This window comes from Panthera leo, chromosome B1 (assembly GCF_018350215.1).
Source record: "Panthera leo isolate Ple1 chromosome B1, P.leo_Ple1_pat1.1, whole genome shotgun sequence".
In the NCBI taxonomy this organism is placed as follows: domain Eukaryota; kingdom Metazoa; phylum Chordata; class Mammalia; order Carnivora; family Felidae; genus Panthera; species Panthera leo.
The window spans coordinates 202,718,495-202,743,800 of NC_056682.1; the positions used below are offsets into that span (position 1 = coordinate 202,718,495).

At 46.6% G+C, this 25,306-nt stretch overlaps 1 protein-coding gene across 1 annotated transcript in view; it reads right to left on the reverse strand.

Annotated features, from left to right (window-relative positions):
• Positions 1-22,552, reverse strand: part of HTT (huntingtin) — a 147,512-nt gene extending 124,960 nt beyond the window's left edge. The window contains exons 1-2 of the mRNA XM_042937033.1: positions 22,198-22,552; positions 8,400-8,483 (exon numbers count right to left, since the gene is read on the reverse strand). Coding sequence (XP_042792967.1) covers positions 8,400-8,483; positions 22,198-22,427 — 314 coding nt within the window. The 5' untranslated portion in view covers positions 22,428-22,552. The remainder of the gene's footprint in view (positions 1-8,399; positions 8,484-22,197) is intronic.
• Positions 22,553-25,306: the final 2,754 nt, after the last annotated feature.

A 25,306-nucleotide genomic window follows, 5' to 3' on the forward strand; every position in this document is an offset into this window, starting at 1 on the left:
TACAGTTTCTGGGGCACACGTCAAAAAGAAAAAGAAAAAACAAAATTAATTTTAATAACACATCATTTAATCCCATATATCCAAAATATAACTATTTCAACAAGGAATCAATATGGAAAAATTACTGTCTACTTAACAATCTTTTCTTTAGAGCACATCTCAGTTCAGACACAAAACTTTCATCAGACATACTTTATCTGTGTTTAGACTCCTAAAACCCACAGATGAAAAAGTTTGCTTTCAAAGGTTTGCTTTCAAGTAACAAATAAGTTCTGAACATCTAATGCACAACACAGTGATTACAGTCGGTCCATAATACTATATTATAAACTTCAAAATTGCTATGAGACCAGATCTTAACTGTTCTCAACACAGAAAAGGAACAATAATTATGTGACTTGATAAAGGTATTAGCTGACACCAATCATATTGCAATATATAAACGTATCAAACCATCGTGCTATACTTCAAACTTACAGTGTCGTAGGTCAATTATGTCTCAATTAAAAGAAAAAAATAAGTTCATGTACCATTTCCAACCATGCTTAAAAGTTCTCCAATAACTAAATCGAATACTGATTTTTAATAATTTAATAAAACAGATATAGGGCTAATGAGGTTATAGGTTCCTTCTTGAGAGAGGTTTAGAAATGTCTTTTAAGAAACCTGTCCGTTTCACCTAAATTGTCCAGTTTACCGGCATAAAGTTGTTCCCAATCCTCCCGTCTAATCCTCTTAATATCTATAGAACCCACAAGAAAATCATCTCCCTCACCCCAGGTACTGGTCATTTGTGACTGCACTCTTTCTTACCTGGCCAGTCAGTCTGATTAATCTCACCGACATTCTCAAAGAACTCACTTCAGGTTTGTTTGAGTTACTTCAGACTTCTCTGTTTTCGATTTTACTAACTTCTGCTCTTATCTTTATATCCATTCTTCTGATAAATTTGGGTTTCACGTGCTCTTGTTTTTCAAGTTTCCTGACATGGGAGCTGAGGGCATTGATCTGAGACCTTTCTCTTTTTTCCAAAATCGGCATTGAGCTATAAATTTCCCTTGGATATGTCATAGCGGCATACCGCAACTTTTGAAATCTTTTGTTTTTATTTTCATCAATTCAAAATACTTTCAAATTTCCCCTTTGACGTTCTCTTTGACCCATGGGTGGAAATACGTTACCTGTTTTCCAGACTATCTTTCTGGAACAGATTCCAACTTAATCCTATTGAGGTCAAAGAGCATACTTGTATGAATCCTTTTAAAGACTTTTTTTTTTAATATTTACTCATTTTTGAGAGAGTGTGAGGAGGGAGGGACAGAGAGAGAGGGGCCAGAGGATCAGAAGCGGGTTCTGCACTGACAGCAGCAGTGAGCCCAATGTAAAACTCAAACTCGCGAACCACAAGATCATGACCTGAGCCCAAGTCGGACGCTCACATAACTGAGTCCCTCAGGCTTATTTTATGGCCCAGCATGTGGCCTGTATGGGCAAACGTCCTGTGAGCACTAGAGAGGAATGTGTCTTCTGTTGTTCCAGGTGGGGTGTCTATAAATGCCAATCAGGCCCATAAGGGTGGATAGTATCGTTCAAGTCTTCTAGATCCAGATTTTATGTCTACGTGCTCAAAGAGTTTTTAAGAGAAGCTCCTGGAACCTGACTATAATTGTGGATTTGTCTATTTCCCCTTGCAGTTCGATCAGGTTTTGCTTCATGTATTCTGGACATAAACGGTTAGGATTGTTATGCTCCCTTGATGAACTGATGCCTTCATCATTATAAAATGACCACTCTATTTCTGGTAATAGCTTTTGCTGAGAAATCCACTGTCTGACATGAACATAAGCAAAAGCAACCCAGCTTTCATCTGATCGGAGTGTTAGTATGGTGAGTGAGCCCTTCCATGCTGTTACTTCTAAGCTATTTGCACCTCATGTTTAAAACGGTTTATCGTGCGCAGGTTACACAGGGTCTTGGTTTTTCATTGGATCTGAAAAGCCTGCCTCTTACGTTTAATGTCGTTACTGATGGAACTAGATTTAAATCTACCATCACACCAGTTCTTTCCTACTTACCCCAGATGCTCTTTATTTGCCTTTTTCTCTATTTCTGCTTTCTTCGGGGTCGAGTATTTTTAGGATGGCATTTTATCTTTTTTGGTTTATTAGCCGTAACTCTTTGTTGTGCTTTTAATTGTTACCTGGTTTATAGTATACATCTCTAATTGATCCCAGCCTGCCTTAGTGACATGACAGCACTTCACACACAGCACAGAAACTCACAACAGTACTCGATTTGTTCCCTGTGGCTGCTGTAACAAACTGCTAGACGCTGGGTGGCTTAACACCATAGACGTTTACCGTGTCAGAGTTACGGAGGCCAGGAGTCCGGAATCAGCATCGCTGGGCCGAAATCAGGGTATTGGCAGTGCCTGTGTCCCCTCCAGAGGCTCCAAAGGACTCCTTGCCTCTTCCAGGTCTGGTGGCGCCAGTATCCCTCGGCCTGTGGCCACCTCCCTCTGATCTGCAAGCCCGTCCCTGTTCGAGCTTCACACCGCCTTGCGCGTATGTGTGTGTGCGTGCGTGTGATCTCCCTCTGCCTCCTTTTCACAAGGATACGTGTGGCTACATTTACGGTCCCCCTGGACAACCCAGGATAATCTCTCCATCTCACAATCCTTAACTTAACCAAATCTTTGAAGACTCTTTCCCTAGAGGTACACTCACACGGGATTCCAGGGAGTGAGACCTGTTAAATTTGGGGGGCAGAGGCATGACTCTGCCTACCACAAACTACTGCCAGCCTTTATTCTGGTGTTGCCCCACATTTTACTTCTACATGTCGTAAGGCCCAAAGTACACGGTTATCATTTTTGCTGTAAGCGATCAATTAACTTTTAAAGAGATGACAAACGAAGGCAGAAAGTCTTCTATCCAAGCACCATAGTTACCGTTTGCCTGCTCTTTAATTCTCTGTGTGGATCCAGATCTCTCTCTGATCTTATTTTCCTTTCCTCCTACCTGAAACACCGTCTTTAATATTTCTTAAAGTCCTGGCTGGACATAAATTATTTCAGCTTTTCTGTGTCTGAAAAAGTTTTTACTTCACCTTTGTTTTGAGACAGATTTATTTACTGGCCGTGCAGTTCCGGGGGTTTTCCTTCCTCTACAAATGATGTCCTGCTGACTTCTGACATGCATTTTCTAGCAACAAATCTGCTGTCACTCTTTGTGCAATTTAGCTCTTTTTAATGTCTTGTCTCTACTTAACACATTCCATCTTTTCTCTAGCTTCTTGAGTACATAAAATAGTTGAGTACCTGTTTTCATGATTTTGTACAAATTTTACCATCTGTGCAATTTCTGAATCAGTTTCAAGGGACCGCTACGAATTTTATTTTCCTGTTTCTTTGCACTCCTGAAATGTTTTAAGCTTTTCCAGGCAGGACCAGAATAACACGCCAGTCGAGGGCTAAGTTAACCCTGTCGCCAGAGCACGCCCTTCTGCACACTCCAGCCATGGCCCACGAAGGACACCTGTCTGCTCGGGCTGGAGTCAACAGGAGCTCTTCCCGCATTAGGGGGGGTTTCGGCAAGCGCCCCTTCGGGTCCTTTCGGGAGGCCCCATCCCAGCACGTCCTCATGAGCACGTGCACATCAACAGGCAGCACGTTGAAGACTCAGGGACGTCTCCTCCCACAGGTTCCAGAGAGCATTCTGGGGAGTTCTCTCTTCTCCACCATTCTCACTAACTGGCCTCAGCGAGCAGCTCCGTCTGCTCAACTCAGCAAACCACGGGCCCTGCCTGGGCCTCCCTCCCAGCGTTACTCCCTCCAGACAGGAAGCGGGAAGCCATACGGCTCCCACACTCCTTTCCCATTTGTCAAGGGCTGCTGTTGCTCTTTGCCTGATGTCCTGAAAACCACTGTCACACAGATTTTGTCCATTACCATTTGTCTGAGACAGGAAGTAAATCCTGCCTTTGGCATTAACCTTACTCAGCCAGAGCAAATATCTTCCTTGATATATTAAACTTAATTTGTTAATACAGTGTTAATAAATTTTCTGGTCACAATACACATATCTAACAATCACCTTTTACAAAGTTAACAAACATTCCCTTCTATAAACGTATCTTCGTTTTCGGGGTGCCTGGGTGGCTCAGTCGGTTGAGTGTCTGACTTCGGCTCAGGTCTCACGGTCTGTGGGTTCGAGCTCCACATCGGGCTCTGTGCTGACAGCTCAGAGCCTGGAGCCCGCTTCAGATTCTGTGTCTCCCTGTCTCTCTGCCCCTCCCCCACTCATGCTCTATCTCTCTCTCTGTCAAAAATAAACAAACATTAAAAAAAAAAATTTAAATGTATCTTCGTTTTTCAATTCCCCTACTAGTCATTAAGTCGTTCAGATGACCTTTAATGTTCTAATGCGATGAACAGCACTGCACCAATGTCGCCACACACTTTCCCGCGGATAAAGTCTCAGGTGAAACTGCCACACAGAGGAGTCTAAGGCTCGACATGCTGCCTTTTAGGAAGGTTGTATCACCTCTGACAAAAATCCTGAGTATTTCCTAATGTTTGTCAATTTGACAGATGGCAGCTGTTCTTATTTTTGTTTTTGTTTCCTTCTACTGATGACTGGTAAATAAATGTGAGTATCTTTCCACAGGAAACACAGAGAGTCAGCTCTCGGGTTCACTGGCCCAGTTGTATTTCTTATTTTCTGAACTACTCAGTCATGTTCTTTGCCTATTTTCCCATTAGGCTGATAGTCTGCTTCTTAATGATTTATAATTGCTCTTTAACAACTATTAAACCTTTGCTATATATGCTGTCAACATTTCCCCCAAGTTGAATTTACTTTCAAGCTTTTTTAAGGTGGATTCTGACACATCGAACTATATTCCAGTCAAAACAAGTTTTTCCCGGGGCGCCTGGGTGGCTCAGTCGGTTAAGCGGCCGACTTCGGCTCAGGTCATGATCTCGCAGTCTGTGAGTTTGAGCCCCGTGTCGGGCTCTGTGCTGACAGCTCAGAGCCTGGAGCCTGTTTCAGATTCTGTGTCTCCCTCTCTCTGACCCTCCCCCGTTCATGCTCTGTCTCAAAAATAAATAAACGTTAAAAAAAAAAACACAAGTTTTTCCCTTATATCGTTAGCTTTCTTCCACCTAAGATTAAATATTATTTTTGAAATAATAATTCCATTTTTTAAAACATGATTTTTTTTTATTTTAGATTTTAAAATTTTTAGATTTGGATTTTAAAACCTAAATTTTTTTCTTTTTATTTTTTGATGTTTATTTTTGAAAGAGACAGCACAAGCAAGGGAGGGGCAGAGACAGAGAGAGGGAGACACAGAATCTGAAACAGACTCTAGGCTCTGAACTGTCAGCACAGAGCCCAATGCAGGGTTCGAACCCATGAACTGTGAGATCATGACCTGAGCTGAAGCTGGATGCTTAACAGACTGAGCCACCCGGGCACCCCTAAAATTTTTTTTTTAATCTGCGCTGCCAGCACTGAGCCTGATGCGGGACTCGAACTCACGAAGCCATGAGACCACGACCTGAGCGAAAACCAACAGACGAACACTTAACCGACTGAGCCACCCAGGTATCCCAATAATTTCTTTTCTTTTACTTTTAAGTAATCTGACATTTATGTTTGTCTGCAATATGAGATACAGATATAATTTTTCTCTAGTCATTTGGTTCAATAATCCATCATTTCCCCGCTGATACAAAATGTTATCTTTATCATAAATTCACACACAGAGATGCATACATATACTCTCCTAACTTCCGATCCTATACCTTCTTTAATGTCTAACTATCTCAATATTGTGTACACCATCTCTCACCATACTGCCGATGTTTTCAGCTTTTCTTTACAACATTCGTGTATTTATTCTTACAGGTGAACAAGTTAAAAAAAATACCCTTACTAGAACTCTAGTCAAGACTATCGTAAATTTAGAGATTACCTTAGAGAAAATTCAGCTTTACGATAAAAAATCTTCCATTTAGGAAAAGAAGTAGTCACCTATACCTTTCAAGAATGTCAACAGCAGTCTTTACATATTTTCTGCATGTTTCTTCTCAATTCCTTGAAGTTTTATATGTTGGTGCTACTGTGAGTTGGATCTCGAACCGTGACATTTTCTGAGTTATGCTAAGACACGGGAAACCGATGGATTTCTGGATACGTATTTTTACCCAAACACTTTGTCAAAGTACACGTGCTTAGATAAGGGTTCCTAGGTATTTCCGAGAGGATACTTGTTAAAAACAAATCACTAGACTACATCCAAACAGAAAATATAAGTGTGTTTGGAAAAGAGGGCAGTGAAGGATCTTCACTACTGTATTTTTGACAAATTTCCTGGAAGACCTTGATGCTCACACGTATTTAGGAACCAGTAGGTTAGACCACCAAATTGAGAGCTGAAGTAGACTAACAGTTACATATCCATGAAGTTTTAGATGACTTCCCCCATTAAAAACTCCAGAAGCTACCACTAAAATAACCACACCGGAGACAAGTATATCACAGAAGCTCAGAAATATACCAAAATTTAGTTATACTCAAGGAGAGATCACAGGAAATACCAGCTATCAAGATTTCATTAAACATTCAGTATGCATTTTCTACACATAGGATACCTACTTAGGTTCTACACTCTCCACAAAGTATGGAAAGTATCTTAAAACAAATGTGTTCTTTGATCTGATGAAACCAAAGATGACCTCTCTGGATCCATAATTATCCTATCAACATGTTCTTCTGTAGAACAAGGAGTATTACTATCAGCATTACTCCATAAAAACAGAAGAAATGCACTAATGTGAAAACCATCAGCAGCTATTATTTTGATTTAAGATGGCAAATTGAACCACAAATCACTCCTAAGATATCCCAACGCACTTTACTAACATGCAAATCTAAGCCAACATTCCATCAATTCCACCGAGAATGATCAAAAGAAACAATAAATATAAAAGAAGCTCTCACACTGGAGGAGAGCTTGTCTTCTGGATCCACGAGCTTCCACAGTGAAACGTTCCTTGAGGCCCGGACGCCGCAGGCCAGGTGAGCAAGACTGCGCTACAGCAGCAGGGCGCAAATGTCTGTCAAGGGTCTGAAGTCGTGTCACATGAAAGCACTGACACTTCACAGCTTTGGACAAAACCCATCACAACCGTACAGCACTCTCGTGCCCATGCAGCTAACGAACACACATACACAGTGTCACCCGATCCCACAAGAACCCTAAAACTCAGGACCTCCAGTTCACAAATGCAGCAACGGAGACTCAAAGAAGTAAAATTTATCCAAAATCACCTGGCTTATAAGGAGTATACATGGAATTCAAACGTTTATTTCCCTACGTGTATCATAGTGTTGTTTTCTACGATAGCATGCAAACTTAGAATTTTTATTTTCAGCACATACTCTCATTTGTTATTTCATCTGCTTCCCACATCGCTACAAATTAGAAAGAGAAATCATCCACATTTCCCAAACAATGGGATGAGTTCAGCTAAAATGAAATATTGTATGTGAAATCACTTTGAAAACATAAAACACAAATCCAAGTGCCGTTACAAATAAGTGAATCACTAAGCTTCTGTCAGTACTAAAATCAAGAGTATTTTTCTAACAGATTATAGACAGCTCTGCCCGGCTTCCAAGGAGGAGGATAACAACTATTTGCTCCACGGGAAAGAAAAGCTAGAAGTATTTCACACCCATCCAGTCAGGTAAGAGAATTCAGAAATCTCAGGTACCTCTGTCTCCTGCTCAGCCATTAGAAACGGGCCTGAAATATTTACTATCCACAGCCACTGGGAACAGCATTTAGAAAGACAGACAGCCAAAAGCAAAGAGAATGAGGAGACGTGGCACAGCCACAAAAGCAGATGCCACTGGTTTGCCCCAGAAGAAAGATGGAGCAAGGGAAATCGACTTATAGTCAACCGCCCGCAACCCCGCCGACCCCAAAGCACAGATGAGCGGGCAGCCACCACTGGGACCAGCAGCCACAGGGCGCCAGTGACAAGCAAACAGAAGACACGTAACTGGACAGCCTCCTGTTGTTCCGGTCGCTGCGATAATGTAAAAATACCAAACAAAAGATAATTTTTAAATGATTACAGTTACAAGAGTGCTAATTAAATATAAACGTGGTGCTCAATTATCATAATGGTTACAACTGTCGTACATAAGATTACAAACAGAAAACACTACTCATTATAGCATCCGGATAGCCTTGTTATATAGCCAGAAATGTGGGAAGAGAGGCCTTTAAATGTTTTAAGACAACTGAAGAGACAAGTATTCTAGCCCGTTAAGAATGAAAATCTACAGTTTTAATTTTTACTAGAAAGTTCAAAGTGCAATTACCTGAGTGACTGTGCCACTATGTTCTCACATATCGTCAGACAGTGATTCACACGGTCTTTCTTGGTGGCTGAGAGTTCTTTCTTTCTAAAAGGAAAAAAAAAGGAAAAGAAGTGAACATGTGTTAAAGTATCCATTCCATTTGTTTCTACACATCATTCATTCAATCCATAAGCACTTCTGGACTACTAGGAATAAACCATATGCCCATGCCGGTGGGCAGGGTGGAGTCAGCACGGGGAGGCACGGACAAGTTCGACCAAAGGCTTCCTAAACTATGTGGCACAGAAAAGTCAGGAGCTGTTACTGGTGCACCTATTTTCCCCATGTGAGAGGAAGTGCAGTGCAGTGACTCACCCAAGGTAATCACACCGATGGTGGGCCTGCGATTCAATGAAATGCAGTACCAAACCTACTCTTCAGACCAAGCTGCCTCCACTGCTCAAAATCACACTGTTCACTGCCTGCAGACCTCATGCTCTCTACTAGGTATGAAATAAGGTACAGGGGGGCGCCTGGGGGGCTCAGTCAGTTAAGCGTCCAACTTCAGCTCAGGTCACGATCTCACAGTCTGTGAGCTCAAGTCCCGCGTCAGGCTCTGTGCCAACAGCTCAGAGCCTGGAACCTGTTTCAGATTCTGTGTCTCCCTCTCTCTGCTCCCTCCCCGCCCGTGCTCTGTCTCTGTCTCTCAAAAATAAGTAAACATTAAAAAAAAAAATTTTAAGTAAGGTATAGACAGTGACTAACTGCTTCTACCTCCCCAAACAGCTAGGAATAAGCCTCTGGCCTCAAAGCCCTTCCTGAAGCTTCCCATGAAGACTTCTGGAGCCAACACAAGGAGACAAACAGCCTGGTCAAGACCAAAGTGAAGGCACTTGCTTCCACCCAAACCTACAGCTTCAGATGCCTTCAAGGTATGTACCTGCAACATAAGGTACAGACAGATGATCCAAAGAGGAAGACAAAAATTAAACCAGGCTTAAGAGCTACATTCAGAGAAGAATTTGAGTGTGGCTACCAGTACATGGCACTAACTAAAAATACACCTAAACCAGAAGACTACTAGTTTTTGAGGAAATTATATTACCAAGGGGGGGTGGGGGTGGGGGCGAATCTAACCTACGAACACCTGTGACTATTTAATCCCCAATGCAGCCCTCAGACTCCAAAAAGTGCACCTGAAGGGACAGGCTATTACAAATTGTACAAATCCAATGAAGGCAAAGCCTCCAAAAGGCACTTCAGGGCCAAGGAAGAGCCTCGGAAGCAGGAAGCCAGTAGCCAAAAGGAAGAAGAGAGAGGGGTTCCAAACAGGAAAAGAATCAGAGCCTGAGAGAGAAGCCTAGCTCAAGGCTAGCAAGGAGGGGGCTTCCCGATGACTGGCCAACCAGAGTCCATCGTTACAGGACTGGTGAACGTGTGTTTCCTACTGGTCTCTCTCCTAAATGAGTTGTTTACCGACGACTTAATATCGCAGACTGCTGGCTCGGCATCCACCCAAACACCATCCTTTCTCCTTGGACACACACCCCCAGTGAGAAGTTGCACTGCCTAGCCTCCCTGCAGCGAGGGACGGGCAGGCACACTTAGTTCTCACAGACAAAATGGGAATGGGAGTGATAACGTGGAGCATGTGCCTCACTGGCTGACCCTGCGGTGTCCCCTTCTACTTCCCTCCAATTGGATTTAAATTTTTTTTTTTTAACGTTTATTTATTTTTGAGACAGAGAGAGACAGAGCATGAACGGGGGAGGGTCAGAGCGAGAGGGAGACACAGAATCGGAAGCAGGCTCCAGGCTCTGAGCCATCAGCCCAGAGCCCGACGCGGGGCTCGAACTCACGGACCGTGAGATCGTGACCTGAGCTGAAGTCGGACGCTTAACCGACTGAGCCACCCAGGCGCCCCTACTTCCCTCCAATTGGAACAAACATGCCTAACACCCAGTTTTTGATTACACGGAGAAAGACAAGATGGCAGAAAAACAGCATGGAAGGAGCCTGGGTCCCTAAGTGGCCACAAGGAACAGAGGGTTCTCACCTCCCACCCTCAGGAGCCACCCACTTCAAAGCACTATGATGGAAACAACCCAAATATCCTTCACCTGGTGGACGAACAACCGCCACAGACACTGGACTACTGCTTGGCAGCAGAAAGGAGCAAACCACTAACATACACGAGAGTGAATCTCGACGCACCAGGTTCAAGACCACAAAGTGGGGAATTCCATATATAGGATGTTCGGGAAGAGACAAAACTACAGGAACAGAAAGTGACCAGTAATTTACAGGGGCTGGGAGAAGACTTGGCAGCAAAGGGCAAGAGGAAGCTTGAAGAGTGATGAAGCTGTTCTAAACCTCCAGCGTGGGAGCAGTTACGGGGCTTTATGCACAAAACTCTACACTAAACAGGGCACGTTCGGCTATTTGTAAATCACACCTCGAGTTAAAGAAGAAAAGAGAGAGTGCATTGAGAATTAAGATGTTCTCTTCCTTAACCCCCAGGTTAAAGTCGCCATTACAACAGCTTAGAGTTTACCCAGTTTAAGACCACCATCAAGAAAATTAAAGAATATTGACTATTTTAAGTGAGCATTTAGGAAGCAAACAAACTCACCTACCCATTACCTTTTGATTTCCAGAGTGAAAATCTGTCCAAGGCCTTAAATGAACTGAATTCACACACCAAGGTACCAAAAAAGAGTCAAAAAAAACAATAACAAAAAAAGTCAACAGCTTCCCAGTAATTAAACACATGCCTGATGGAGAACTGGCAAGGTCCACGCAACATTTATCTTTTCAGAAGTGACAGATACAAATATTAGTCTTAAAAAGAACTTTGTCTCCCTCCTCAAATATGGGATAAGCCAAAAGAATCCAGTGAGCAGTACACAACACAGTTGTCAAGGCCTGCACCTTATTTCATGGAGACCTACACGGCTGTCCCCCGCCCCGCCACCTTGCCAGAACTAAAGCAAACGTTTATAAAATGAACAAAATGTCTAAGACAGAATATGGATCTCAGCCAGCAAAATAAAAATGCATTTTTCTGTGGTCTATTTCAGTCTAGCTGCTCTTGTGGAGCTCCTTGTGGGGCAAGCCTGTCTTATTCGCCCCGGGCTCCGTCCCCAGGCCCTGCCAGCCAGCACCTCCACCGCACTCCTTGATCACAACCCCTCCCGCAACTATCCCCCTGGGACGACAGACTAAGAGCAAGGACCATATTGTAAAAAAGCTGATAAAGGAATGGATGAACCAACATTTTCTGTGGAAGATTAAGTAAAATACACGTTAAAACAGACTCAAAAGTTCTGGAGTCAGTCTTAACAGATTCCGAAGACTGATAATTCCGAAGTTAGATTCAGAAGATAAATGATAATTACTTTAAACCCAAGTTTCTAGACCCAAAAGATGAAAAAGAAACAGAAACAGCAAAGCTTAAAAAAAAAAATTTAATAAATTAAAAAAAAAAAGCCACATCCTCAAACTCAAACCCTGTGTGGACCAGAAGCTGGAGCCGGTGAAGTCCCTCTGGCTAAAATCAAGATAATCAATCACAGGCCTTTTAACGAGATCTCCAATGATTCTCACTATGCAAAAGAGGACAGTATACTTTCTATCTTGGTCAGCTTAACGAGAAAGCACAATTTTAAGTTTCTCTTCTTACCTTATCCACAACCACTTCCTAGCAATGATAAAATTTTAAACTTTTCCACACTCAATAATCACAAAATTCTGCAGGTAGACAAAGTCTTCAATGGTTGCCAAACAATAATTAGGAAGTACTTATTTTGTGTGAGAAGCATAAAAAAACCATCTGATCGCTACCAAATATTTTAATTTTGCTCTATTTTTCTTAAATCCATTGTTATTGCTAACATGGCTAAACATGTGTGAAACTAACACATTATCATTAAAGAACCACACAATTTCACTACATCCGAGTCAAACCCTAAACACCTGCAAGTGTAACCAAAATCCTGTAAAAAGTACCTCCTCTTTCATCACACTGAAGAATACCCACATTTTAAAGCGTGAGGATCAGACTTTACCCTCAGACACCCCAGCAAAGAGACATTAACCAAAAATATGAGAAAACGAAGAAAACAATTCTTCCAATATGACCTACTGAAAGCTGTCAGGCCACCAATGCAATGAGGAAGCAGAACGAGCCACTAAGCACTTGGTGCTTAAAACTTCCAAACTGGGGTTCACCAGCCCGTTAGAGCGCGGCCTCAGGCTCCTTTCCAACCTTTCCTCAGCCAAGCTCCTCAACCTTCAGGGAACTCTGGCCACTCCAGATAACTCCGTTGTTTTGGGCATACATCTTCAAACTCAATTCTTGTATGGTCTGTGGCTCCTGCTTGAAACATCCACTTCCTACCTTATTTTGCCCAGTAAGCTAATTTGGAAATTGAAGAAAGTTACAGCTGCTTCATCCCCCCCACGGAATTTAACTCGCTTGATGAACTGGCACGTCAGACTGACTTGTTCTACAGGAAAAGTAAGGATGGAAATTAAGGTGGAAATGGAGCCGCCTTGCTCTGGGCAGGAACTGGGTGAACAGGGTAAGCAGTCCTGGCTCTTCCAACTTCGGTAAACGCAATCATCTTCACTTCACCTTCCATAATGCGAGCAAACTTCGGTCAGCCCTTCCTACCACTTACCCAAGCGTTCTGCACATAAACACATTTGCAAGGAGTCGCACGGAAAAGGCAAGGACACTACGGCACAGCACAACCATGTTAAAACAACTATCAAAGAATTCTAAAACTGGGAATCTGAGCCCTCATCTAAATTCTTATTTTTAGTATCATGTTATTCTAAGACTATGCTTGAAAAATACGATTCCATGGGGCGCCTGGGTGGCTCAGTCAGTTAAGCATCCGACTTCAGCTCAGGTCTTGATTTCGTGATCCGAGGGTTCAAATCCCATGTCAGGATCTGTGCTCACACTCAGAGCCTGGAACCTGCTTCAGATTCTGTGTCTCCCTTCCTCTCTGCCCCTCCCCTGCTCACGCTCTCTCTCTGTGTCTGTTAAAAATGAATAAACATTAAAAACATTAAAGAAAAAAGAAAAATGTGATTCCAGGTTGAGGGCTGGCGAGGGAAAGGCCCAGACTACACACAGAACTGAAAAACGTTGCTCATCTTGCCCTCATCCTGCCCTTCGTACTCACTTTCCGAGCAGTGCCCACACACCCCAGCCGGCAAGTGGGACTGAGGCCTCCCGACTCCCCAGCGGCTACCGCTTCACTCTAACATGAGTGCTCCTACAACATTAGAGCCCTTTCAGAGAGATTTTAAGAAGAAATGGGAGGGGCACCTGGGTGGCTCAGTCGGTTGAGCGTCCGACTTCGGCTCAGGTCATGATCTCGCAGTTCGTGGGTTCAAGCCCCGCGTCGGGCTCTGTGCTGACGGCTCGGAGCCTGGAGCCTGCTTCGGATTCCGTGTCTCCCTCTCTCCCTGCCCCACTCATGCTCTGTCTCTCTCTGTCTCTCAAAGATGAATAAACGTTAAAAAAAAAATTTTTTTTTAAAAAAAAGAAGGAATGGGACACCAGAAGTCATTTTAGAATTATGTGTCATACATAATTTAAAAATAAAAGCGCTATTTGATTAGGGGAACCAAGGACTACGATTTCCCCAATCGACAACAAAGTCTTTCTTACTGGTGATCTAACTGAATACAGCAACAATCACTAACTGAAAAAGGTGCGTTTCAAAAAACCAACCTGTTAAGCTAAATGACAAAAGCCTTTTATTCATTTGTGTGTGTGTGTGTGTGTGTGTTTTTTGTTCTCTACAATTTTATCAGAGGTGTTAAGTTTGTGGATCCACCACGGTCCAGACACAGAACACTTCCCTCACCACAATGGTCCCTCTTAGAGCCACACCCACCACACGCTCCCTAACCCTGGTGACCACTCATCTAGTCTCTACGCCTAAAACTGTGTCCTTTCAAAAATGTTATACAAAAAGCATTACAGAGTATGTGGCCTTTTAGGACTGGCTGTTCTCACGGGCATGATTTCCTTAGGAGTGACATAAGCTGTGACAGGTATCAGGGTTTATTCCGCTTTACGGCCGAGTAGTTTCACCACTCACCTGCTGAAAGGCACCCAAGCTGATTCCAGATTCTGCCATTACGAGTAAAGCTACTACAAACGCTGTGTACAAGTTCTTGTGGGAACACAATTTTTCACTTCTCTGGGATAAATGCCCAGGAAAACAACTGCCGGGTCAAACAGTAATTGTATGTTCGGTTTTACCAGAGACTGCCAAACCGTTTTCCAGAGTCGCTGTACCGTTTTCTACGCCCACGAGCAATGATTACGCGGCCGAGACCAGCACTGCGTGCTGTCGAAGTGACCTTTTAGAAACATGAATCAGATCACTTGTTTTACCACACAAGCGTGCATCTGGCCAGAGTGAGCTTCGAAGTCCTTACTCCGGTGCACAAGGCCCCATCTGGCTGCCCCTCACCACCTCTCTTCTCCCCCGCCCCCAACTTCCTCTCCTATTTCTGCCCTTCATTTTGCTTCAGCCACCAGCCTCCTTACTACTCCTCAAATACAGAACGCGCAGCTACTTTTCTGTTCCCTCCACCTGGATCTCTCTTCCAGATATCCAGATGCTTGCTCCCTCCATTGTGCCCCAGCATCGCCTTCTCAGCGCACTTTATACCCTAAATAAAACTGCACACCCCTGCTCCCCCTTATTCTTTGTATATTTGTTTCTCCCCATAGTATTCATCACCATTGGTCTTGCTCACTGCTATAACCCCAGGGCCCAGGACTGAGCCTGGCACAAAACTGGCCCTTGGTTGAAAGGGCTCCTTCCAGTCACCTAGTCCAAGCTCCACTTTAGTCCTCATTCCCAGTAACTGGGAGCTCTCCATGCCCCCTGAAGCTCACGTGTCAAGGTGACAACCCACTCTGCAGCCACACAAATGCCCAATGGCCCTGGGGCAGAGAAGTGATACTCCTCAGCTACACGTGGACAAAGCAGCCCAAATCTTCCCTCCCAAATGCTGGCGGCATTGTTAGCAACAGAGCCTGACCATCTACGGTGGGGCTTTTTAAGATTTAACATGAACAGATTGCTCACAGAACTTGTCAAAATGCAGACTCTAGGGGCGCCTGGGTGGCTCAGTCGGTTAAGCATCCAATGAGCCCTGCGTGGGGCTGTGCTGACAAGCTCAGAGCCTGGAGCCTGCTTCGGATTCTGTGTCTCCCTCTCTCTCTGCCCCTCCCCTGCTGTGCTCTGTCTCTCTCTCTCAGAAATAAACATTAAAAAAAAAAAAAAAAAAGGTTTTTTTAATAAACAATAAATAGGGGCACCTGGGTGGCTCAGTCGGTTGAGTGTCCGACTTCGGCTCAGATCATGATCTCACGGCTGGTGAGTTCAGGCCCCACGTCAGGCTCTGTGGTGAACAGCTCAGAGCCTGGAGTCTGCTTTGGATTCTGTGTCCCTCTCTCGCTCTGCCCCTCCCTCGCTCATGCTGTGACTGTCTCTCGAGAATAAATAAAACATTAAAATAAATAAGTAAAGAAGTAAAGAAAGAAAGGAAGAAAGAAAACATTTAAACAAATTTTTAATGCAGACTCTGATTCAGTAGACTTCAGGTGCAGAAAAGATTGCACACTCCTTATAAGCTCCAAGTGATGCAAACTGCTGGCCCTAAAGATACTGCACTTCAAGCAGCAAGGACCTATGGCAGACCACGTCTCTAACACATATTCCAGCACCCGAGCTGATTCAATTCAACACAACATTAAACAGGGTCTTATACTGTGTTTTATTTCTCCTTCTCATCTGAGTAAGACTAAATGTCCTGACGGTGGGCCCATTCCAAGGTAGTTTACCAAGCGGCTGGCTCCCTTTCGGGAGCTACAGGTAACAGGGGTTGGGACTCTCTCAGGTGGACAGAATTCATCAGCGGGCCATTTGAAACCAGGACAATGTGAAACCTTTGCCTCGAAGTTCCAAAAGTCCTTTTTTAAAAAGAAATTCGTGTCAATGTACGAACTGTCACTGAATTATACACTTTAAAATGGTTAATTTTGGGGTGCCTGGGTGGTTCAGTCGCTTAAGTGTCCAACTCTTGGTTTCAGCTCTGGGAATGATCTCACGGTTTGTGAGTTCAAGCCCTGCATGGGGCTGTGCACAGACAGCACGGAGCCTGCTGGGGGTTTCTTTCTCCCTCTTTCTCTGCCCCTCCCTGACTTACACATTCGCACTGCCTCCCTTCCCCGTCCCCTCAAAAAAATAAACATTAAAAAATAAAATAAAATGGTTAATATTATGTTATGTGAATTTCACCTCCAAGTAAATAAACAAGAAATTCCACAATATTATACAGCAATCAGTAAGAATTTTATGCACTACTATGGAACAATGTCTATGAAAAATACAGGGTGATCTCAATCATGAGAACAAAAACAGGGACACATTTAAATGCTTGAATATGCATTAAAAAAAATCAGAGAAAACGACAAAAGACATTTAATAATTGTTATTTTTAGGGAAGGAGACTAAGGACAGACTAGGAGGAGGGCTTTGTTTTTCATCTTCTGAGCCGTCTGAAGATGTTTTACGATGTGTATGTGTAACTTTTATAATTTTTTAAACTAGTTAATAGAAAGGAACCAGAAAAGAAATGGTTCACAAAAGTGGTCCCATCCTATTTAATCTAGGGGTAAGCAAACTACAGCCTGCATGTTTTGGGCCAGTCTCTGAGCTAAGAAATGTTTTCACATTTTTAAATGGTTGATTAAAAAAAAAAAAAAAATCAAACAATAATATTTCATGACATGTGAAAATTATATGAAATTCAAATTTCAATGTCATCAATAAAATTTTATTGGGACACAGCCACACTGCTTCATCTACATGTTACCCCTGGCTGCTTTTATTTTACAAAGGCAGAGTTGAATAGTTGCAACAGAGACATGGTGCCCACAAAGCCTAAAAATGGCCGACTATCTGACCGTTTACAGAATAAGTTTGCCAACGGTCACAGATTGGAAGACTCAATATTGTTAAGGCGCCAATACTCCCCAAATTGATCTACAGATTCAATGCAATCCCCATCAGAATCCTAGCTGGTCTCTCTGTAGAAACTGACAATCTGATCTTACAATTCATACAGAAATGCATGGGGTCCAGAGTAGCCAAAACTATCTTAAAAAAGAACAAAGTTGGAGGACTCAAATTTCGTGGTTTGAAATTGCGATAAAAAATACAGTAATCAAGCCTGTATAGAATTGGAAGAGGATATAGACATTTGGACCAATGGAATAAAGCTGAAGGTCCAGAAAAAAATCCATACATTTATGGGCTATTAGTTTTTAACAAGAGTGCCAATACAACTCAATGGGGAAAGAAGAATCTTTTCAATAAACGGTGCTGGGAGCGCTGAGATCCACATGCGAAAGAACGAAGGTGGACCCTCACCTTACACCATATATACAAATTAACTCGAAATGGGTCAGACCTAAATGTAAGAGTAAAACTTACAATTCTTAGAAGAAAACATGGGAGTTCTACATCTCTGTGACCCCGAATTAGGCAACAGTTTCAAAGATATGACACCTAAAGCAGAGCGACTGAAGACAAAATAGAAAACTGGACTTCATGAAAATGAAAAACTTTTGTGCTTTCAGTTCAAAGGACACTACCAAGAAAATGAAGAGACAATCCACAGAAAGGAGGAATGTTTTTAAAAATCATATATCTGATAAGGGTCTAGTGTGCAGAACACACAAAGAACGGTTTCAATTCCACACTAAAAAAGACAAGTCAGCTTTGAAAAACTGGAAAGCACGAGGGCAAGGCCTTCCAAACTAAGGACAAGAAAGCGGGGCGCCTGGCTGTCTCGGTCCGTAAGGCGGGCGCCTCTTGATCTTGCGGTCACGAGTTTGAGCCCCATGTTAGGTGCAGAGAGGAAAGAAAGGAAAGGAAAGGCAAGAGGCCAGGTCCCTCATCTTGGTGTTCGGCTCCTCACACAGACTTATTCCTGTCTTATAGTAAGATCTCGCCTGCTTAGGCCACTGCAGCAGGAAGCGCCCTGGCTGAGAATGCCAACTACAGCTACGTCACCTCCCGCTTAGCAGAGAGGAACAAGTCCTGCTGGTCCCACCTTCAAACTTCAGTCGCTGACAACATCCTGACGGAGTCCACCACCCTCTGTCACCTGACCACTCTAACAGCTCCCTAACCGGTGTCCCGCCTCTGCCCGTGCTCCCCGTCACTGTTCTCAGCCAGTGTTCCTCGTAAAATGGAACCAGGATCCGGCCGCCCCTCTAACCAAACCCTGCGATGACTTCCCACCTCACGCAGAAGGAGCGCCAGGGCCCTGGATGCGCCCACCAGGAAGGGCCTAGCGACGCGGTGTGGCGCTCCCTCCACCTCTCCGACCTCGCCCGCTCAGAGTCTCCCTCTCACCAATTCAACCAACCAAACGAAGCCCTCGGTGCTCCTCACACAGGGGGGCCTTGGGACCTGTTCTCCCGCCCGGAATGCCGCTCCCCCACACACCCTCACGGCCAGACCTTCGACTCTCTTTCACGTGTTTGCTCAAGAGCCACCATCTCAAGGACCTTCCCTGGAAATCCTCGCTAGAATGTCAACACCTTATCGACCCTGACGTCTGCTAGTTCCTTTCCCTGCCTCGCCGTTCCTCCTTCGTTTCTCACTAACATACTTTCTACTTTGCTTATCTATCCCGTTTATTGTCTATGCCCCTCACTGAGATGAAAGCTTCAGAGGGCAGAGCTCTTTACCCGTTGACGGCTGTAGCCCTGCAACTGTTAAAGAGGCACCCATCAGTTGTTGAGTAAATACTTATTGACGAATGAATCATTAAAGCTAGGGGGAAACGACAGGAAATCCGAAGGAGAGTAAGAAAGAACCAAAGGCAACTGTCAACTGCCTCAAAATCAGTTAGGATGGTCCCAACCTCTGGCGCCCCTGCACGCCAGCCTTGCTGAGACCGCAGCCAGTCCCACCCAGAGGCCCTGCATCCCACGTGCTGAGCACAGAGCAGGCACCCGGCTACTTCGGCTGCAGCCCACGCACGGCTATGACGCTACGGTTTCACACAACAGAGGAGGAGAACCAGAAAAATAGGACAGAGCCTTTCCAAATTGTTTCTGGACGATCCGGGGAATGGGTTTTTCAGCTGAAGCACCTGAACAGAAATATCAAGATGCAATTTTGAGTTGACTACTCAAAATTAATGAATACCTGCTTTCTCAACAGCAAATGTCTAAAAATATGATATTTGTGCATTTTATTTAAAATAACTACAATTAGGGGCGCCTGGGTGGCTCAGTCGGTTAAGCGTCTGACTTCGGCTCAGGTCATGATCTCATAGTCCGTGAGTTCGAGCCCCGCGTCGGGCTCTGTGCTGACAGCTCAGAGCCTGGAGCCTGCTTCGGATTCTGTGTCTCCCTCTCTCTCTGCCCCTCCCCTGCTCATGCTCTGTCTCTCTCTTTCTTAAAAAAGAAATTAAAAAAAACATTAAAATAAATAAATAAATAAAATAACTACAATTAGGCCAATGTAGCTGATTTCAGAGCATGCTAAGGACCTTTAAAAGTTACTGTTCTGAAATGCTTTTGCTTTAACTCATTTAAAACCTATCTTCATATATGCACGGATTGAATCTGTAAGGATACACAAGGAGGAAGTAGAACAGAGCTTGCCTCTGGGCACAGAGTTAGGTGCTCAGGAGAAAGAAAGGAGTGGGAGAGAGACATTTTAATCATTACCTTTTAGTAACTTCAGAATTTGCATCACATGAATGTACTACTTACGTGAAAATAATAGATTACGCTTTGAAAACAAATCAATCACACGTTACCTTAACATAAAGTAATGAGACACCATCTACTTTTGTCAAGCCAGCTCTACAAAGAAATCTCTTTATATCCGTATTTTGAAGTTAAGCAAATTCAGGTTCTGTCAGCAGCATACGAAACAGATGGCGTATTTTTAGACAGACCAAGTGTTCGAACAAGCCTACAGACAGTGACAGCACTAAGGTCTCCCTTCCCACCCGAGCCCTGCTTTATGCTTCCTGTTAACAAGAGCCAGGCAGTGTGTGAACTTCCATGGCATCCACCTCCGGGATGAATTGTGATTCTGGAATGAATTACGATTATAAATTAGCTGCTGTAGAAATAAGTCAAATTGTTTTAATTTTTTTTCTCTAAATATCCAAACATAGAGAAACATCCAATATTTGTCTAAATATCCAAAATTTCTTCACCTCTTAGAAGAAAAATTAACTTCTCAATTTTTCAAGTGTCTATTTATTTTTGAGAGAGAGAGAGAGAGAGAGAGAGAGAGAGAGAGAACATGCACGGGAGGGGCAGAGAGAGAACCCCAAGCAGGCTCTGTGCTGTCGGTGCAGAGCCCGATGCAGGGCTCCATCCCGCAGGAGATCATGACCTGAGCCAAAATCAAGAGCCTAACAGGCACCTCTATTTCTAAGTTGTATCCTGACGGATAAGCCAACGTTACTCCGCATCATCCTCACTTTCTAATTAAACGCTCAGGACACGGCAAGGATCACGTCAGCAGCCTCACAAATAAGAAAACCTTACTAAAAATGGATGAGTCGCAACAGAGTGAGTTTCTTAAAGACCGCCTCTTAAAAAGTGTCCTCCTCAAATGCCACCTTGTACACATCCAGATGGAAAATAAAAAGCCCTGGAGGGGGAGAAAGGCCTGACCTGCAGCAGGGCGCTCCCAACCCCTGCTGAACTGAGCTCAGGAAGACTTCAAGGGAAAGCGCCCGGGGGCTGTCAGAAGGCACGGTCTCTCTCTGTTTCAAAAACTGTCCCGGCACAAGCAACAGAGACCCCCAGCTTTCCGACACCACCAGGTGTCACCAGTGAAGGCGACAGGAGCCGCCTGCGGGGCCCGCAGGCAAGCTGGACCACGACCCCGGGGTAGCGCGCGTCATTCAACCCCCGCAATTAACCTCTCCCTCGGCAAGGGGCTGCTTTTAGTTCCAACTGAAAGCAGGCGATAAGCCTGTCAACTCTTCCTAATGCTTGGGCCAATTTTCTGATTTCTCACTTCTTCAGAATAACCTTCTGAGCAGCCCACCACCTACTTGGCAAACCCAACTCCAGCGTCTGCAGACGAACTTGGGCTTAGGCCAGCGGCTCTCCTGCCGCTGCTACCGATTCCCGAAGTAACGGAAGTGCCCTGGGAGTGACAGCCTCGGGTCACACAGGCTGTTTCAAGAGCCCCCTGGAAAAGAACCTCCCGCTGGGCCGGGCCCGCACGCCCGCGCCCTCCCGCGCCCTCCCGCGCCCCGCCACCCTAAAGGCATGATGTCATCGCTGTCCCCCCATCACCCCAGCTCCAATGCCTGGCCCGTCGCGAGGTGTCCTGCGCCCCAGCGCTCCTCCGTCTCAGAGAGGAGGAGAGGGAAGGCAAGGGAAGGGAAGTGGCGGCCTCGGCTCTCCCAAGTCCTGCTCACAGCACAGCCCGTCTCTTGCAAATAGAAAGCAGCAAGTTCCTTCCCTAACTTCGCACGCCGGGAAAGGCAGAGGGCCGGGGCCGGGCCCGCGTCGGTGCCTTCGGCGGAGGCCCGTGAGGCCGTGCCTGCCTGCGGAGCGGCGCAGACGCACGCGAGGGGCCCCGGGCAGGGCCCCGGGACGGGGTCTCGCAGCACGAAGGGCGACGATGCGCCCGGAGCTCGGGGGCCGCGGGGCCGGGGGTCTGCAGGGACGCCGCCGCTCCCGGCCGTCGCTGGGCCGGAGCGGCAGCGGGCCCATACTCACGGTCGGTGAAGCGGCTCCTCGGCCACGGCCGGGCCGGGGGGCGGCGGGGGCGGCGGCGGGGGCGGCGGCTGAGGCTGAGGCAGCGGCGGCTGCGCCTGCGGCAGCGGCTGAGGAGGCTGAGGCGGCGGCGGCGGCGGCGGCTGCTGCTGCTGCTGCTGCTGTTGCTGCTGCTGCTGCTGGAAAGACTTGAGGGATTCGAAGGCCTTCATCAGCTTTTCCAGAGTCGCCATGGCGGCCTCCCGCACCGCGGGGACAGCCCCCGGAGCCCTGGAGCCGACTCGCGGCGCCGCTCAGCAGCGCGGCAATGAATGGGGCTCGAGGCCGCAGGCAGGAGCGGAACCGAGGCTCCCGGCCATCTTGGAGCCGTCCCGGCAGCCCCCGCGGCCGTACGTCCCGGGACGCCGCGCCGGCGGGGCGGGGCCAGGCCGGGCCAGCGGGATTGACAGCCAATGGCGGCGACCTCTGCCAATGGCCGGCCGAGGCGCCGGCCCGGCCCGGTCCCGCGGGGGTCACCTCTCTGGGCCGCGGCTGAGATCACGGCGCCGCTGAGATCACCGCACCGCTCTCCGGAGGGGGCGGGGCAGAAGGGGAGAGGCGGGGCAAGGGGCGGGAGCGGCGCCGTAGGGGGCGGGACAGAGGGCCGGCGGGGCGGGGCGGGGCGGATCGCGGTGGCGGGGGCGGTGGTGGAGAGAGGGGCGGGGAGCGGTGCGGCAGGGGGCGGGACAGAGGGCCGGCGGGGCGGGGCGGGGCGGGGCGGTGCCGGGGAGCGCGGCGGAGCGAGCCCGGCGGGCAGGGCAGGGCCGGGTGGGGCAGAGCGGGGCCGCGTCCCAGCCCCTGGGGGTCCGTCCGGGCGGTGGGGAGCACAGGTGCCTCGCCTCGCTGAGTCTGCAGCGCGAGGGGGAGCGGAGGGTAGGCACGGGGGTAAAAATCTGCCTGGTCGGTGCCTGCTACCCGCAGAGGCTGTGGCTGGTGCAGCAAGGAGCAGCTTTGACCCCAGAGATGGCACCCGCAGCAATAACTGCCCGATCCTAGCGGGTCCCCTTCAAGGAGACTACTGCTCCACAGAGGTCTGCAGGGCACCTCCTGCTTGGGGTGGGGCAGGCCGGGGAGAAGGGTCCTGGAGCGGAGGTCGGTGAGTCAGCAGAGGACCACAGGGGACAGTGGGGCATCCAAGGGCAGCCATCCAACCTACTGGCGGGGAGTGGGTTCGCCCCAGAGAGAGCTGCCTGGGGGGAAGGTGATGCATGCCTAGGAACCTCCAGGGCCCACTCAGGGCAGCGCCCTACTCTGGACCCACAAGCCACAACTCCCCTTTCTCTCACAGCCTGTCAGTTGTCCCAGGCGGTCAGGTAAAGGGAAGCCCAGCAGCACCACAGAAGTTGTCCCTGAGGGGATAGCAACAGGGCCCTCCTTCGGGGAAGGGGCATCAGAGCATCATGCCACCAGCCTCCAGGTCCCAGTTCCGTGATGTTAATAAAGACCTTGTCCACGGGGCCAGGCCACGTGCCAGCTCAGGCACAGCAGGCCACAATGGCCGGGCTCCAGGCTGTCAGGTGCTGTGGTCCGCTGACGTTTAAGACAGCGCAGTGACCCCCTCCCAATATCCATGCCCTTCTGTAGTCCTCTCCCCCGGAGTGTGGCCTGTCCCTGGTGGCTCGCTCGTAACCAAGTGAATAAGGCAAAGGTGGCATTCGGGATTAGGCTACAAACTGCTGTGTCTGTGTTGGGAGAGGCCACGTGGCCAACAGTCCGTGAGAAACTCCTGCTGCCTGGAATGGGGATATATTGGTTGGCACTTGAGAAGTCGTTTTGGGTCATGAGGATGAAAACCACATCCTGGCAGGATGGAGCTAGACGGAGCCAGGGCCCAGATGACTGGGCCATTCCAGCCTGGCCTGCCTATCTCTGGACTTCTCAAAATCTGTGAGCCAGAAACAATTCTATTTTGTTTAAGCTCCTGTTACTTTGGATTATTCTGTTTATATGCTGCTAGACCAAATTCTAAACCGGTCCAGAGAGGTTGAGTCGTGAGACCTTATTTGCCCACAAGAGATCATGGCTGTTTCAGCCACGGCAGGAAGAAAGTCACCTGTCCAGAACTTACTATGATCCTGACAGGAAATCTTCCAGGAAGGCCTTTTAGAAAGGGACTGTCATGAAAGCAGATTGTGTTTAAATTCAGAGAAAAGTTTGGCATAGTCCAAAACAGAGCCATTAAACATGAGCACAGGTGGGTGTGCAATTTGGCCTGGTGTCTCCAAAGCCTTAAAAACAGGCATAGTCCCTGGGGCTCCTGGGTGGCTCTGTTGGTTAAGCGTCTGACTTCGGCTCAGCTCATGATCTCGGGGTCCGTGAGCTAAAGCCCCACGTCGGGCTCTGTGCTGATCGCTGGGAGCCTACAGCCTGCTTCAGATTCTGTGTCTCCTTCTTTCCCTGCCCTTCCCCCACTCACACTCTGTCTCTGTCTCCCCAAAATGAATAAACATTAAAACTTAAAAAAAAAAAAAAAGACAGGCATAGGCCCTGAACAGTAAAGACACTTCTGGTAATTTACCCCAGGGAAACAGTCACGTATACGTGAGGACGATCGCTTATTACAGCAACACTGAGGACAAAAAACATGGAAACAACGTCAATGCTGGACAGAACAGGCGGCTAAATGTATCATGATCCATCCACAGGACTGCAGTCGCTCAGATCCTGCTTTAGGAGAGCATTCGTGACACAGGCAAAGTGTGCAATGCGTGAGCACACTACGATGCATAGCATGACCGCCCCCCCCTTTCTTTTTTTAAAGACAGAGAAGAAACAACACACACACACACACACACACACACACACACACACACACAGAAAAGGGACCTGGTCAGTAAGTCTGTGACAGTGACTCTTGTGAACAAGGAAATAATAGGTGATTCGTATCTTCATCTTTGTGTTTTTTCTGTATTTTTCAAATCTTCCACAACGAACTTGTACTATTCGGTAGAAAAGAATGTAAAAGAGTAGGTTTGGGTGGGGGAGCTAAAAACGAAAGCCTAGCAACACACTGGTGACGGATCCTGCCGAGGGAGAGAGGGAGATATTTACGGTGCAGCTGGGGGCGGACGCA